Source organism: Cinclus cinclus, chromosome 3 (assembly GCF_963662255.1).
Source record: "Cinclus cinclus chromosome 3, bCinCin1.1, whole genome shotgun sequence".
In the NCBI taxonomy this organism is placed as follows: Eukaryota; Metazoa; Chordata; class Aves; order Passeriformes; family Cinclidae; genus Cinclus; species Cinclus cinclus.
In genome coordinates this window covers 63,178,497-63,196,532 of record NC_085048.1, presented here as the reverse complement: position 1 = coordinate 63,196,532, position 18,036 = coordinate 63,178,497, and the positions used below count along the sequence as shown (strand labels likewise).

Here is an 18,036-nt window from a genome sequence, read left to right as displayed (position 1 = left end):
TGGAAGTAGCAGAATCTCTTTTGTTGTAACAGTCAGCCATGGTAAAAACATGAACAACATAATGTCCCTTTAGATGACTGATGGTGATTGGAGTTGGTGCCTTCAGCTGTCTATAATATACAGAAGGTATAAAAATTAGGGAAAGTGCCTTTTCCCAGGCCAAGCTGGCTTTCCTCCGATGCATCACAAATACTGTGTTTGCACATTCTGAAAGGATCACACAGCTGCAGTAGCTCTTGTTTGTGGCTCTGGTTCTTTTTTTGAGGTCATAGCACAGCTTGTAGAACAAGGAGGCGTATGACTGGAAAAATTACTGATCTCCCAGATGGATTTCCTTGTTCTGGGCATGTTCTGCTCAGCTCTTCCCACTGTGCTTGATCCCAGCCTCCTGTGCTTTGTAATCTTTAGCACTCAAAGTACATTTCACTTTGTATCACTGTGTCTCCTGTTATTTCAGGGAATCTGTCTTTTTGTGGCAAATACCAGCAAGGAGAAAATTGGCAACAAATAATGTCCTTGTGTGCTCAGGGATGGCGTAATGATACATCTTGTGCAGCTGAGAGGATTTACTATTTATTTAGTAAGTTTATGTACTTTTAACATAAATTTACATGGTACTTATAAGGGTGGAGCAATATTTCCTTGAGTGAGAGAATCAGCTTCAAGAAAGTATTCAGAATGAATGTGATAAAAAGAAGCACCAAACTGAGATATCAGTCAGTTTCTAAAGTCTCTTCACATTCATTTTTCAGAGTTTTACTCATCCTACTCCATTTTCCATAAGATTGTTCAAATTTAAAAGTCATCATTAAAATAAAAATGTAGTCATTCAAAGGGAAGGTCCTTGCTACTAGAAAGGCTACTATGCCCAAGGTACCCTGCAACTCCAGTGTACATATCAACATAATCTCATCTGTATTTCATCCCCATAACCAGGTTTTCTCTTCAGATTTGTTAATATAACCCTAAAAATCAAATACATGTGACTTCAGGGCCCATCTTATACCTGGTAAATATCCCATTAGTACATTACAGTAGTATTTCAGTATTTGAGGCACAGATGTTGTGTGCACGACTTCAGCTGCCACCCCAGGATGTGAGGATCTCATGCAGTTCCCTCACTCTATCTGCCAACAGTGTATGAATTTCTCTCTCTGGCTTTAGAAATCTTCTCTGTAATGGTTCTTGTCCCTCCAGAGTTGCTGCTGAAATAGCTGAAATGGTCTCTCTGATCAGAACACATCTATGTTATGTCCTTGTAGGTATTTCTTGACTATGGATACATATAAAATAATTTTGCTCCATAGAAATGTGGGCCTCCTTTTCCAAGGCAGAAACTGCTTAATGTCTGTGTTGTTTGTCAAATTACGTTGCTCCTATGTTATATGCCAGTTGAAACACACATTTCTGCTCTCATTCTGCTTCCTAGCCCCTGTCTGTGTGCATTTTGTTTTCCTTTCTTTCTTGTCTTTTCCAGCAGTTTCTTCTCCAGGTTTGTGTCTCTGAGGCTCATTCCACTCAGGGCATGATTTCACAGTCCCTCTGGAAGTGTTTAAGTTTGATTTAACAAAGACAATGCTACAGTTATCTCTTTGCTGATACCTTTTAGGGGCTTTATTCTTTCAAATTGAAGATTTTATAAATAAGACGTTAGCCTAGAAATAAGACTGTAGCCCTGTAACAATCATGTTGTTGTCAGCTATTCAACAAACGCAGTGTCACCTAACAAGAAATGTTAAGAAAATACTCCTCTGTGGTAAAAAATGAATAACAAGACCTTTCTTGGAAACTGATATGATTTATGGTTTCTTACACCCCAAAAAGAAAAAAAAATTTATTAGAGAGACATTGCCTGAAATAAATTAAAAATTTTCTTTGTTCTTTCATGGGTACAATAGTTAGCAAAATGGCTCTTCATTGTCATCCTGTGTGTTTAAAACTAAGGATATTTCTGAAGTCTGGTCCTCAGTGTGATAGTCCAGGGTTACATTTTGTCATTATTAAGGGTATTTAGGCAGCTCAGCAACAGGGCACCAGTGCCTTAGAAAAGAGCAAAATGTTCAAAAATTAAAAACTGTCTTCACTATTTACCTCAGATCATGGAACTTTTTCAGGTATTCCTTTCCTTGTAAACATCAGGGCTCAAGCTTCCTATTTTTCCCCATCTTGTTCCAAAATTCTGGTAGCAATGACTCCTTTAACTGAATTTTCAGTGGAGTAAACATGTAATACAGTAAAACAACCAGTGACTTCATAATTTGGGGGATTACATTTGAAAGGTTTTTTTCCTTTCTTTCTTAAAAACCTTTTACAAAAGATCCTGAAAACAAGTTCCAAAAGGAGACAGTAACTTTCCTGATCATGAACACCAGTGTCATATCTTTCCCTTCCCTTCTCTGCAGAAAGTACCCTTGTTTTGTGTCCTGTGTCCTTTGTGACAAACTAATACTCAGGAGTTCAAGGTTTCTCCTTTCCTTTTTTTTAAAACAGGTTTTACAGATTAGTGTCTTTGATCTTTGTAGCAAACACTGGAATCCAGAGAAAACCCCACCTATTGATGATTAATTCCCTGCAGTCTGGAATATTCAATAATGTCTAACAGATCTGTGGCAAAAGCCAATGTCATTTCACAACAGAACCGCACCCTGGGCCATAAAATGGTTCTCAGCTGAGATCAAGCCATGCAAGTATGTAAACCCCAGGTCCACATCTGATTAAAGCAGTTACAGGGGAGGTATGAATGGGACTGGCCAGATGCTGCACCATATGATAAACACCAAGGACCATGGCATCCTATAAAACTGGGCGTTTATATGGTGCAGCTGGCTATGCATAATCTTCCCCTAAATTATAAGGCTGGAGCATCTGGTTCATTGTTGTTGCTCTATCAGCTTTTCTGGAGGCCTGCTCTTGAATTTCTGGTAGCTGAATATTGCTCATCTGAGTGCCACCAGAATGGGAAGTTAAATCCATTTATAGTAGGAGCTAAACTCTTACTATGTCTGGCAGATCAGATATGTTCAGGCAAAGTCATGAAAGACAGAAAGGTAGGCCCCTGTGGGATGTGTTCTCCTTCACAACAAAATCCACAACTGCAAACTCTAAAAGAAATTATGTCTGTTTCTCACTGGCAGGACCCTCAGCCGTGACAGAGAGGTTTGGGCAGATGAGGCCATTGTGACAGGCTGTGGCTGTGGCTGCAGACATCCATCAGCAACGTGGCAGGCAGGAGTTCACAGAGTAGGTCTCAAGTCCTGCTTTTGTTACACTTCTTGATCTTTCCCTCCCCGTGAATGCCCTGGAAGTCAGCATTTCTCTCTTTCCTGAAACAGAAGCTGGCACTTGGTTGGAAAATGCCTGCTGTGTAAGTGACTGAAAAAACAAGAGACAAGTATTTTCAGTTGTGTCTTGCAAACTTTTTGTCAGAAGGAGCCAAGCCAACAATGTGAATGCATCCTGACCTGAATGGTGTGCACATGCACAACCCCCTGTGAAGCTGTGTGCCAGTCTGGGCAGTTCTAAAGATTTGGACCCACAGCAGATGGTTTGCTTGTGCCCATGAGGAGAAAGAGAAAGGAGGGCTAGAACTCACTCTTCCAGGTATTTCCAAACTGACTTGCCAGCAGCAAAGTACCAGTTATATTTGAGCATGCTTCCTCCATTCCACCCTCGTGGAGTTGTAAGGAGCAGTGCAGCATGCAGCCTAAGGCACCATCAGTCGCTTTTTAAAGTTAGAGCATTACCAAGTCTTTCTAGAAGCTGTGAGTGCAGATCACTCAGCCTTAGGGGAGAAAAAAATACAGCACCAGTCATCCCACCAAACCCTTCCCCACTAAAATTACATGTCAGAACAGCACTGAAGTAAAATTTGCATTTCAAATGGAAAGGGAAAATTTGCTTTTGCAGAACATCATGGGGTTGGCAGTAATAAATCATGGTACTGTCAGAATGGAAGTGGGTTCCTGCAACTCTCACATTGCTTTCTGTAAGCCTGTGTTGTTGCTGAGGAAGTGAAATCTGGTTAGCCCACAACTGTGCAAGACTTCTTCAAATCTTCTATTGTTTTTCCCAGCATTCATAATTTTATCAAATTGAAAAACTTGCAGATTTCAAAATGTCTTCATAGACCTGTAGCATGGCAGCTGCTATACTTCTAGTTAAGTCTGAATGCTTCAGGGTACTCCTATGGCTCTACCTCTTCTTTATTCTCATTCTCACTCTCTCTCTTTTTTTTTTTTTTTTTTTTTTTTAAATATGCTTTCCATAAAACAGTTTTATCCTCTGCATCTGACATAGGTACCATATCTGGTCGGGAGTTGTCAGAATCTTTTCTCTGATAAAGTTTATCTTTGTGTAATGATGGCAACATGAGCTGCCCTAAGGAAATAAATGAATTTGAGAAAGAATTTCAGTTACTACAGATACTGTTTTCAGGCTGTGATAATCCACAAGTGGATGAAGGCTGTAATAACTCACTGCTGAAATAAAAGATAGACTATTTCTTAACTGTTTGCCTGGACAATTTTTCTGATCAGTGCAAGAAGGGCAGCAGGATCTCACACTTGTCTTTGCACCAAGTATTGCACAGAGATTCAAAGGCTTGCCTCTCAAAAAAATCTTACCTAAATAAAGAGACTGTGGGATATGAGCGGGCAAAGCAACTGGACTAATTGAGAAAAGAGCAAAAAGGGCAATGTGGTCTGCTTTTATGGTCTAGATGTGTGGATATGGCTGGATGTCTGCAAACCGAGTTGTTCAAATATATCATGTAAAAGAATCAGGTGGTGGAAATATTTCTTATGTAATGACCTCTTTCATTTTGTTAAAGGCAAGAGTGACCAGCATTAAGTTCCTTAAACAGCCTCCTCTCAAATGCCTACTGCCAGCATCCTGATGCAGCTCTCAGCTGAGATACCTCCAGGGCAGGTGCTAGTGACAGACCATGAAAAATTCTTTGGACGTGGCTTGAGAGAACTCAAGGTCTGTTACTTAAACTGAATTGATCTGCCTTTGTGTATGTGAATTAAGGGAAAAGTGGATAGTGATTATGTGTCTGGGACCTCCATTTTTCCAAGGGCTTGCCCTTTTGTGTCTAGACCTCTCTCATCTCCTCTCATTTAATCTGCAATAACAGAACATAGTTAAGTACTAAGATTCTCATTACTTACAGACCTTGCAAATCTGCAGAAACTATTTCACCTCTACCTCCTGGCATGGCTTACCAAGCCACTACCCAGACCTTGCCCAAGCAATTTTTTCCTTCGTATGATTAAGGGCTAAAATCATTCGAAATCACAGTCACCATTTACAGAGGTTACAGAATCACAGAATTCTTAGGTCTGAAAGGGACTTCTGGAAATCTTTCAGTCCACCCTCCCCCACCCAGGCAGGGTTATCTAGAGGTGACACAGGGATGTGTCCTGGAGAGTTAGAATGTCTCCAGAGAGGAAAACTCCACGACCTCCCTGGGCAGCCTCTTTCAGTGCTTTGCCACCCACGATGTAAGGAAGCTTTCCCTCAGATTGAGGTGAAAGTTCTTGTGTTTTAGCCTATGGCCATTGCTTCTTATCCTGTCACTGGGCACCACTGAAAACAGTCTGGCACCATCCTCTTGGCACCCACCTTTGAGATACTTACATGCATTAATGAGATCCCTTCTGTCTTCTCCAGACTAACAGACCCAACTCCCTCAGATGCTTCTTACAAAAGAGATGCTCCAGACCTCTCATCATCTTTGTGGCTCCCCACTGGACCCTCCCCAGTTACATCATGTCTTTCTTGTACTGAGGAGCCCAGAAGTGGACACAGCACTCCAGGTGTGGCCTCCATAAGGCTGAATAGAGGGTCAGGTCAGGTCATCTCCCTTGACCTGCTGGCCACACTCTTCCCAGTGCTCCCAGGATACCACTGGCCCTCCTGGCCACAGGGGCACTGAAGGCTCATGGTCATCCACCAAGACTCCCAGGTTCTTCTCTGCCAAGCTGTTCTGTAAGAGGCCAATCCCCAGCCTGTGCTGGTATTGGGGTTATTCCTCCCCAGGTGCAGGGGCCCTACCTCATTAAGTTTCTCTCCACCCAATTTTCCAGCCTTTCAAGGTCCCACTGGATGACAGTCCAGCCTTCTGGTTTATCAGCTGTTCCCCACAGTTCTGTTTCATCAGCACCTTTGCTGAGGGTCTCTTTCCTTTAACCATCTTTCACTGAATGGAAGAGGATCTTTCCTCTTTTAGTTTACTTATTTTAGTTTACATGCACTCCTGGCTAATCACATACCTGTTTCACTGTCAGAAATAGTATGTTGGGAGTACTGTGAAGACATTGTGAGCATGGAATTACTCCTGTATAGCATGTTTCTTATTTTAAAGAAAGGATTTTTTTTCCTTTTCTGTTGTAATCATTGTAGAAAACATTAAATATCTGAAACTTCTACTTTATAGATTATATTTTAATTTCAATACTTAAAATACAAAACCCCTAGCGGCAATCTTAAGGATATTTCCATAAAGACTTTTTTTCATGCTTTTATTTTTATATTATAAGTCTGTTTCCTTTGAAAATGCAAATATATACCATCATAAATTGTAATACAGGACATAAAAAGAATCCTTGAACTTCATGTAGCATAAAATGATTGTGATGAATCAAATAATTTAATGCAGCAAATGTTAGTTTAAAAAGTATCCAAGTATGCATTCCAGACATAGACAGCAGGTGTTGATTTACAGCTGGACCTGTGATGGAAGGCAGCTTCTGCCATTATCCCTGTAATGGGGAAGAGAAAGAAGATTGCTGCTGGCTGTTCTGTTCCTCTGGAAGTTTCCAGCTCTTTACAGTACAGGCAAAGTAAACAAACAAACTAACTAAAAAACAAAAACAAAAAAAACTAAACAAAACAAACAAACAACAACAACAAAAAACCCAAAACAAACAAAAGGTCAGGAAAGTCCCCTAGAAAGTGACTCCCTCTTTATCCTAAATCCACTGACCAAAACCATGAGACACCAATGATATGTATAATATGAAGCAGAAGAAATAAAAACTTCTATGGTTTTAGGGTACAAAACTGAGAACAGAAGCCCAGGTTAAAGCTGATGCTTTTCCAGTTTTCCACTGTTACCCCAAATCTGAGCTTGCTAAGGCTAATTCCAATGAAGTCAAGTTTGGGTTAGGTCTTTGTACTCTCTGTGCCTTTGCACCTGCAAGGCATGATTGATAGCAAATCTTTTGGCTAGGCTTATGATATGTGACAATAGTCTAGTGACTTATGTAAGTAAAAAACCAGATTTTTCAAATCAGCTAGTGGAGATAATTCTTGTATTTTGGCCCATGGGATTTATTTTTAAAATCACTATACTGAAGAGTGGCCATGAAAAGGGGGCAGGCTAATTTTAATTAATCTATCAGATCAATTCCTGATCAGAAAAGGCTGTAAGAGCTTACAGGAGAATTGCACATTAAAAAAGTTGGAAGTCACTCATTTTTCTAATTATTACTTGACAGAAAAAATTTATGAAAGCCATGCTATGTAAAACTATACTATATAGAGTATCTATAGCTATATGTACTATGTACAACTCTTTAAAGACAGGGAAGAATCAGATACTTCTGAGGACAGTGCCAGCATGCAAGTAATTATCTATCCCATTCCCCAAATCACCCTGGCCTTATCATTCTTACCTGGTGTGCATCTGAGATTATTTAAGTATTTCAGCCAATGTTGTCGTATGGGGTGGCAGTTTCTATGACACACTTTTTTCTCTACTTTTGAAGAGTATCTGCCTTTGGTGAGGAGATAGATCTTGACTTCCAGAGTCATCTACAGTTTCAGCCAGTGACTTACCTGCCTCAGAGGTGCCAGCCCTGTCAGTGCAGCACGGTACATTGCCTGCTGCTGTAGGCACTGCTGTGGTCCAGCATTGGCATGTACATTCTAGCCACGATGCAGTAGCTGACTCCAGGCCTCAAATTTTGTATTTTAATGACCTTCTCTTTCCCTTCGTACACCAGGACCCTGTGTTGCTTCATATAGAGTGGAGAAAAAAGAGCCAGTCAAGAACATTTCCCTAGCAAGTGTGTCTGTTAGCAAAGTTTGGTGAAAACAGAGGATGCAGAACAGCACATGGACTTACACAAACTCAACAATGTTAATGTTTATGCTGTTTAATATTTATGCTTTTTACAGAAAATTCCCTCTCCCCCCAATTCCTCTCCTGCCGCATTTTTTTTAACCTAGGTCATAGATTTGGAAATATTAAGTTGATGGAAAATAATAAAGGGAGGAATTACAACTCAATTCAATCAAATGTAATTCCTGAAATATAAGCCTACTTTGTTTTCAAACACTTGTGCAGTCATTGCTCCTCTCACAATCCCAGAAGACTGTTTCAGCAGTAAAACAATTATGATGTGCCCACACTTTTCTGGCTTTTCAATGGTAAAGGGTTCATATCTGAATATATTCTTACCTCATCTAGAAAGTTGTTAATTATGAAGACTTGATACAGCAGATCATAATAATTTGTCATTGGTATTTTGCTGCCTCTCTTCCTTTTATAAGGAGATCGTGGAGCCTGGAGCTTTACTGTTACGGATTTATTGCTATGAACCACAGTTACCATTGGAGGTCCTATCATGGCTATGGAAAAAAAACAAAGCTGTAAACACAATTATAGTTTATTATAATATTTCCTAGAATGCAATTTGAATCCATTCAACAAATTCTGATATTACCAACAATATATTATGCTGTATTTCCTCCTCAAATGACACCTCGGAAATTCTTACATCTTGGTATTTATTGGATTTGGTTATTTTTATTTTGGAGGTGACATTTCCTGTGCTTGTAAATCTACCTTTGAGCCAAACTTTTTGAAATCCCTTACAGCTGATGCTGTTAAGTACTGACTGGTCAAAATTGCCATGATTTTCTTTTTCCCTTGTATTTGTCTTTGTGCTTGGACTGCACAAAACATGCATTTAAACCATTTCAGCTATGCCAAGGTTGCAGTTTACCTCATCACTTTCAAATACTTTGCAATCACCTTGGTTAAAGGCAGCTAAGGCTTCAAGCTAGTGCCTTCATATGTGTGTGTGCAGCACTAGAAATACGGGGAGACAAGGCAGCAGATGCCACATGAATCTCTCCAGGAGGAGGTGGCACAGGACAAGATGTTCTGGTTTTGGTGCAAGGCACTGATTTATGTCAAAGCTTGTGATTTCATCTGTGCAGGAGGCTCAAGGTAGTTTGCACTTTGGGGCTGCGAAGTGATCCATGCTGACAATTTGATTTTGCATTGGTCATTGAGGTTAACTCATGATGAACTTAGTGGTAGGTGGACTGCTACTGCTCACTGTTTGGGCAGTCCTCCATTTCTAGCATACTGTGGCACTATAATGACAGTGCTAACCAAAAACTTTGCACATCCTTCCCATGTCCTTTCCTGCAGTCAGAATAACACATAAATGTGAGAACAATAGTGGCCACACACCATGCAGCTCAGTTCTCTCTTCTACCCCCCAAAGAAAAAACGCTTCCTTTTTTACTGTCTTGAGTCCTGTCCTTCCAGCAGCTTCAAAAATGCCTGAAAATAATTTGTGCATTCCCATGCCCAAAGGAAGAGGTTGAATCAAAGGGATCTTTTGATCTCCTAATTACTGGTAAATGGCTATTTAGCCATAATTGTTTGGCTTCCAAGTGCATGAAGAAATACTTTGGTGTAACACTTCACCTGAGAGCCATTTAATCACTCCTTTACGCACAGCTTTCTGGCTAGAAAAGGATTACTTATGTTTGCAAGGTGTGAGCAGAAATTATGTGGTCCATGCCACTGAAGATCAAATTCCTTCCTGGGGGACACGTGTGTTTGCACTTACTTTCTCGCCAAGGAGTGAATCTGCAGCTGAGGCTCCAGTTGGAATAGACACCAGCCAAGGCTGCTCTCACTCTGCTGTAGTAAGGCTCCTGGATGTCAGAGGTCTCATGTGTTAGGTCACAGACATGGCTTGAAATTCCCCAGCACTCATCTTTGTTTTGCCATGTGCTCTGCCCATACCTATGGAGAAAGAGGAGGAAGGATGTAAACTTTAGGGATTGCTGCCTGTGTCCATGCAGATTCTTAGCCATCTGTTTTACTCTTGTGACACTGACAAGCATCCTGCATGGAAATTAACTGCCTTCAATTTGATAACAGGGAAGGTTGATTTCAGGGGCATTTGGGAGCTACAGGTTTTTGTCTTTATTGAAAGAAATCTAAAGCAGAAACATTGGTCACCAGTGCTGTAGAAAGCCACCTCTTAGCTGGCCCGTGGGAGAGGTGGGCAAGCTTCAACTTAGCCAGTGTGTTCAACAATGGGTAAAATGCCAGATTTCACCAAACAATTTCTCAAGGGCAATAATGGCTTCAGGCACTCACCTGTGTCCCAGGGATGGGAGCAGACCCTGAAGACCAGCCCCTAATATTGTCTCAACCATGCAAGGCACCCTGAGGCAGTGCCGTGGGCAAGGCAGGCCACTGAAATGCCTTAAATGTCCTATTACAGGAGAACTTGACCTACCTAGACCTTCTTGAGGCAGGTGGCTGGACCCAGTGACTTTCAGAAGTCCCCTGCAAACTACAGTTTGCTTTAAATCCTTGGTGCAATGAAAGTGCAGAGCATAGTGCTGGAGGTGCTTATTCCTTGCCTGCCTCATGCTGCTTGACAGTACCTTATGGGATTGATGAGTGCAGAAACAACTGAGAGCTGACAGCCAAGCAGGACTTGGCTGTTCCCCAGGAATGAGAGCATCCTGTCACCTGAGAAATCATTTTGATGTGCCCAGCACAGCGGGAGCCCCGATACTTACACTTTATACTGAACAAAGTAGAGCGAATCTCTCGCCTCTCTGGCCCATCCAGGCTGCCAGTGCAAAGTGGTGTTGAAATTTAATGAATGGAACTCTACCTTCTGTGGCTTAATCGAATCTTGCAGGTCTTGGTTTTCCAAAACTAAAAGTGCTGCAGATAAGAAGGAAGGATAGCATAGCATCTTTGTCACAGACACACTCCTCCACATTGGAATCAGAGGGTATTGCTACAGACTGTTTAGTTTCATGACTAGCAGACCACAGGGAAATTAAATCTCGTGGATCTCACATTCAAAACTTCCCAAGTCACGAAATGAAGTGGTTACAGAAGAAACACATTTCAAACTATGAAAGGAATACTTTTATGTAGTCTGAGTGTTTGGAGGTGGGGTTTTTTTTGCTGTTTGTTTTGGGTTTGTTTGTTATTTTGCTTTTCTTTCTTTCTTTTTTTTTCTTTTTTGTTGCTCTTTTGGTATGTTTTTCCTTAGTGGGTTTGCTGCTGTGAAAGATGCCTCATGCATATCCCAGGAAAAAACGCTTTGGATCTATCCACAGAGTCTGCAGTAAAGCAGCCCCACCAATACTTAAAAGTCAAGTGCTCTTTCCCTCTTTACTCCACACTGCCACAGTCATGTTTACCAACTCCTGCCTAATAAACAAGCACCTGAAATTCACCGCTTTTCCTGCCTGTAGTACTGGAAAAGCTGTCTGACAATTTTCAAGATCATCTCTTTTCAAACTACAATACTATTTATAACAGATTCAGTTAACAACCCTTATGAATCATTCAAACCCTAATATTTTTTGTGGGTTTTGCAACCCAGATGACAGCAGCTTTTACCCTAGCATAGCACAGAATCAGATAAGATTGCATTGGTAATACAGCCATGAAAAAATCTAATGGGCTACATGTTCATTTTATCTGCATTTCAGAATGCGGAAAGATAAAATAACAAACTAATTTGAAAGTGACTGGTTTTTGAAACCCACCAAAGGATTCAGAGATTTCTTGACTCATCCAAAAATTCAATACCAAGCCCTGTCCTCCCATCCCCTCCCCCCCCCCCCCCCCCCACAGGAAAAGAGCAAAAAGCCCTTACTTACAAGCTGTCTCATCCTGAAGCAGGTGCATCAGTAAGCAGAGGAAGGAAAGCATGATTCTCCTCATGCTTAGGAGAGAGTTCCATGACTGAAAAGCACCTCTCTTCCTCTTGGGCATCTCTTACAAGGAAGTAATTGTTAAGCACTCCAGAGTTCCCCTTATTTGCAGTGGTTTCCAAATTCCCCAGTTTGCCTTTGTTTTAATTTAGCTGGAAAACATATGAGTAGCTCTAAATTAAACATGAGCCATTGTTCTTTCTTGCAGCTGTGGTCATGCAGAGTTTGGAACTAATTATGAACCAAGCCATTATGAAAAAAGTCCTTTTTTTTTAAGATACTAAATCCCAGATGATGTTTGCCAATATTACATTATCCCATAAATTTGTCACGGAATCTTTCTTGCTTGTCATGCTAAGATTTTAAGTATTTATTTATTTATTTATTTATTTATTTATTTATTTATTTCTTTTCAGCTCACTAGCTGCTCAGACCTGAAGAACACAAGAAATTTTGTTCCAAAGATATAAAAGACCTACCCATGAGATGTGCTCTGGTTTGATGGACTGCCTCTGGGCCAAAAGAAAGAGATGGAGTTTGTAAGTGTGCTGGTGGCAGGACATCATCTAGGGGGCTGTCAGTGGAGGAATGAGGGGCTGTGAAATCACTTCTGGCTGTTGGGCAGCACGTTCACCCCATGCTGGCTGTGGAGGAGATGCTGGGAAGTCAGGGAAGTTGCAGGACTGACAGCCTCCAGACAGGGATTAGGAAGGTAAACCCAGCCCATGGGGCCAAAGTGCCACTGTAGGTTGGACTTTCAGACTGCCTGGAATCATATGCCCCAACTGGTGCAGGTGTGCTGCAACACTGCCTGCACAAATATTGGCATTTGTGAGTGTTATCCTCTGGATCCTGCCTGCACAAAATGTCCATCCCTGCAAGATTGACCCCAGGACTGGGGATGCTGGGGCTCCCCGATGAAAAACACTCACTTTGTGCTTGCAGATGTTTTAATGCCGCATGCACCTCTGCCTGGTGGGAGATGAGTTTTGTGCTCCTGGGATGTATGGAAAGCTCAGACAATTCGGTTGCTGGTGGTGCACGCGGTGTTACTGCCTAGCCCAGCCCCTCACTCGTCCCTCCCCAAAAGCTCCCCGATGCTGACACCCACTGGTACTTCACTGCTTGTGCACCAGTGCAGCTAAGTCAGGATGCAGTCTCTTTTTGTAAACTCATGATGATAAGCAGGAGAAGAAAAATGGTAATTTTGTAAGATTAGAGCATCCCTGTGTAACAACTTCCATAAAGGCAATAATGGATGTGGAGGCTGTCTGTCTGCAAACAAAAAGTTGTCATGAAATCTTCTTACTTTGGGGAAACGTGGAAACAGAAAACTTGACAGGTCAAAAAAAGTGCAAGTTCTGGTTCAAATGAACTTACTGAAAGGCCACCAGTTATATTGAACAAACTGAAGACCTAGTCAAGAAGCTCACCTTCGTCAGACAAATGGGCACAGGGTCTCAGTTCAGCTGATCACCTATGCCTCGTTGTTCTTGCACCAAACCTGCAGCATATATAGTAAAATGCTAACTCTATAGCTTTAAATAATGAATTAGTCAAACCAATTAAGGGAATTAAAGTACTGAGAAAAAATGAAGAAAAAAAACCCACCGAAATGAAGGCAGAAGTCAGAAATTCTATCTCCGGCTGCAGATATTTATCTATCCATTCCCCAAACACACCTTCAAAATCCAGTGACCTTTAAATAGTTCCCCACACCAAATTCAATTAATATTTCATCATGTTATATGAGCTCAAGTACGGGAATAGGGAACTTTTACAAACCAATCACTAGACTGAGAAGTCATCAGTGTTTCATCATGGGTCATGTATTTGTTTACTTGAGTTGTACACACCTTCTCATATCCCAGGAAGCAGCCCATTGCCAGGAGCTGAAGCGTGGACCTTTGTCAAAGTTACTTTTGATGGTGGTTTCTCCTAAGAAAGCAGAGCTGAGGGCCAGCCTGCTGGTCAGTTTTGCTTGGAAAAGTCTGCTGTTCAATGTGGTGAAATGGGGCAAGAAATGCCTGCCATATGGGGAAACTCAGGGTTTCCTTTGCACTGCACTCCCAGAGTGTTTTATCTGCATCTGGGCTCAGCATTCTGCAGTAATCAGTAACTTTTCATTTCTGTTGTCCTTAAAACAGCTGCTGTTCCAATAGCAGCTTATTAGCACCTGTAACACTACGCTACTCATCAGCCTCAGTCACGCTGCTTCAGTGCTTTGTGTGTTAAAAATCACTGCAGTCCAAGAAGGACCAGCTGCACACACACATACACACGCAGACATGTACATTCATATATGTCTGGAGTCTCACAGAATATGTATATAGTGTATATAGTGCATTTCAGAATGCAAACTATTGAGGAACACAGGATGATGCACAGTGCAATGCTATTGAAAATAGAGAACTTTTATAAACAATATTAAGGGTACTCTGAACAGTACTTTATGAAGAAATGGAAAGTTAAAATGTATTACTTAGCCCAGCAGAACCCCCACAAGTAGTTATGCCACTTGATCATCCTAGCTTACACTGCAGCATCTTTGTGATCCAAACTGTTATGAAATAGTAGAACTGACATTTTTGTGAACCAACACAGAAAACCATCTGTATGAGATTTTCTTCCATTCTTGGAACAGAAACCTATCTGAATGCTGGGTAAACAGCTTTGTTTCTCTTGAGGATGGATTGTTACTACACAGAGGTAAAAGTTCAGTACATTTTTGCTGAAAGCTGCTTGACTCATCTCACTTGAAATGACCACATCCTTGTTACTCTTTTTTTATTTATTTTTGCCTCTTGAACGAGTTGTTTTCCATACACAAGAGGAGAAAATGTAATCCCAAAACTGCCACTTTGGTGCCAAAAGCACCACCTTTGGCTTTTCAGATACGAGTCTGGTATTTGCAGCAGATGTGAGTGGGTTTTGCTTACATGCCTGGATGAGGATGTGGGAGGATGAAGAAAGCAAACCCAAAGCATAAGGAGAATACTTCTAGTAACTGGCAGAGGTAAGGCAATTCTCTCTCAATGTGTAGAATTTCACACAAAAATAGAAAAAGTGGGTGGTTCATGCTACTCTAGACCTAAAGACTATTTGCAATTGGAGCCAGTTTTCAGTCTTTTCTAAACAGCCAGTGTGGACTCAGAGGAAAACCTGTCTTGGGAGGAGGCTCTGGTGGTCATCCAGTCCAGCCTCACCATAGGGCTAGTGACAATTTTGTCCCACAGTTAAGCACTTTTAATGTGAGTTTCCTCCTGCATATCCTAGTGGGATTCCTCTGGTGCTATTTATGACAGATGTCTTTTGTGGTTTTACTGGGAGCTTCGGACAAAAGTCTGCCATTTCTGCAAATGCAGCAGTTTGCTATATTTGGCAACTAGATCTCTCCTGAGTGCCACCTCTCCTGGCTGAAGGGATCCAGCTTCCTCTGAGAGAGGGGAGCTTCTTGTGTTGTGTCAGGAGTAGCAGGACAGCCCTTCAACAGCTCAGTGGGGACTGGGAAAGTGAATCACTACAGTACACACAAAAACTAAGATGAAAGTAAGGAAAACCCCTACAGTCAGGCAGGAGGGACTTTTTGGATTTTATTTCCCTGCTCTGTAGAGAAGAGATATTGCATCACATGAGTTCTTACAGAGAAGTTTCTGAGGAAGCAAAGCAGACTTTCACTGCACAGTGTGTGCCTTCCCTGCTCCCTGCCCACAGGCACAGACTTCTTCTCTCACTGTTAAAGAGCTCGGGTCAACATTTTAAAGACTGCAGTTCAAAATTCCAGTGCTGTAACTGCATCTACATAGTGACACTTTTGACCATATCAAAGGTGATGATCTGCTGTAGGCTCAAAAGTAGCAAGTCATCATTTGCACATGCAGTATTTATTTAGCAATGTGCAACACACTAAATTGACCAGGAAGTTAGTAACCAACACTAACATTCATTAGGAACTGAAATTAATACCAAAGCCTAAAATAGCTCCAAGTCTTTTATTTAAATAACAAGTTCCCTTAATATTGTCCTTTTTTCTTAATTGTAAAGCCATAGAATTTTATTTTTTCCTACCACTAAGGAGTGCTGTACCTTGTTTAAGCCCACACTTTTTAGGTTGTGGACCCCTCACCAAATCATCTGCAGACAAAAAACTACCAACTTGGAGACATGTGAAATTAATATTCCTGAATTTGTCAGTTTTTCTTAGGTAATCTTCATGGCTTAGTAAAGGTGCCAAGTACTCCCTCGGCCAACAGAACGCACAGATAAAACTGGAGAGGTACATCACAAATATTGCTTGTGCTTTCTTGATCCACCTACTAAAGTAAAGAAAGGCTCAATTCTGATAGCGCCAATGCTCTCTGGCATCCTGCCACCAGTGGCAGCTGAGGCAACTCCTGAAATATTAGTAGTGTGGGTAGGATATGACCCACACACTTATTTTCTTGTTGCAGGGAGTGGTTCAAAGCCTCTGCATCTGATCACAAAGTCTTGTCCAGACCACACTGGGCTGACTCAGCACATCCCACAAGAAGGGCAAGGGGTTGGCAGGCCTGCACATGGGAAAAGACACAGAGAACCGGGATGTCTGCCTCCACATTTGTCATCAAAAATGGGGCTGCAGAAGGAGTAAACACTTCTGCTAGCTCCTTTGGGCAATAGAACCTGGAAAGATGCAAGCTCAAGGGGTTTCCCTGGCCAAGGGAAAAAATAAATACAAAGAAGAAGAAAAGAGAAATTGCCTTCCACTCATCTTGTCTGCAAGGAGAAATTTGTAAGCATCACACTTTCTAGCCTGTGGTTCAGCTCTGTGATTGTCTTTTGAATTCTCAGTATCATTCTCCATCATCCAAGGAGTGCAAACTCTAGACCAGAAAGTCCATTCTTAAAATAATCTTTTAACACCACCATCTTCAAATACCTGCTTTTGTATATTCACACCTGTTTTACAAGCCTTTTTTGTTTTCCTTAACAAATAGTGTTGAAGATCTTGCGTGGACAGTCTCTGCACATTCAGGAATCGGTGTGTTGAGCTTTTTAAGACAGGACCCTTCACACTTAACTGGTTTTCACACTTCTCAGAGGTGTTAGTTTCGAGTCTCTACTGCAACATGACTGTTTAACCATTAAGATCACCCTGTGATCTTGAAGACAAGAAAGCTTTTTTCATATTCTTTGTCTTAAATTAAGTTTGGTGTATCTCAAATAAAATTGCTAGTTTTGCTGCACACCCTGAAGCAATTGGCAAATTCTTTGTAATACACCACCTAAATTCACAGTACTTTACTGCAATTTCTATTCAGATTTGGGGGGTGAGTATGAAGTGGTACTGTACTGAAAGCTGATATAAGGCCAGAGTGATACCAGAGATGAAGCCACATAGAAGAAGGGATCGAGAAACGGCAAAAATACTCTCTACCTCCTTGCTGCCACTGCCCCCTAGCCATTCAGGCAAGGTTTTGCAACCCTTTCTTCCTTGTTTCAACTTATCTCACACTTAAATCACATATCACAGGCCTCAACCTTACCAAACCTGGCAGCAGAAAGCACACTACAGTTCTTGGCTTCTGGAATGGAATTGCACATGCCCTCCTCCATTCTTCCTACAATTAACTGAGCCACTATAAACTTGCAAAATATGCCACAAAACAGTCATGCCCAGAAAGAAAACAAAGTGTATTTATTTTTGCTCTTTTCGCTCTCTATTGTCAGTCTGAAAGGATTGTATTTACTCTCTTTGAAAGGGAATTTTTGAAGTGATATAAGTGTTTGATTTTGTTATTCAAGCGATGTTGGCACAGAAAAAAATCTGCATCGAGTCAATAATCTTAGTGCTGTACTGTGCACATTACAAGGATTTGACAACTGCAACATCAGTTTTTCAGGACACATAGCAAGCTGGTGGGCAGAACCTCTTGGCGTGCCTGCTCATCGTTTGCTCCGCTTATAACACTTTTCTGCTTTTAAGCTGTGGCTGGACAGCAGAAATTAAAACATCACACAAACAGACTTCCATGAGCATTTAAACTTCTAATGATC

At 41.3% G+C, this 18,036-nt stretch overlaps 1 protein-coding gene across 1 annotated transcript; it reads right to left on the bottom strand.

Annotated features, from left to right (window-relative positions):
* Nucleotides 1-6,295: 6,295 nt before the first annotated feature.
* IL22RA2 (interleukin 22 receptor subunit alpha 2) lies at nucleotides 6,296-12,727 on the bottom strand. Its single transcript, XM_062488999.1, is given in 8 exon segments — nucleotides 6,296-6,761; nucleotides 7,840-8,018; nucleotides 8,465-8,634; nucleotides 9,873-10,051; nucleotides 10,843-10,993; nucleotides 11,947-12,024; nucleotides 12,027-12,061; nucleotides 12,609-12,727. Coding segments are annotated over 7 exon segments (888 nt in total). The 3' UTR covers nucleotides 6,296-6,761; nucleotides 7,840-7,862.
* Between the last annotated feature and the right edge of the window lie 5,309 nt (nucleotides 12,728-18,036).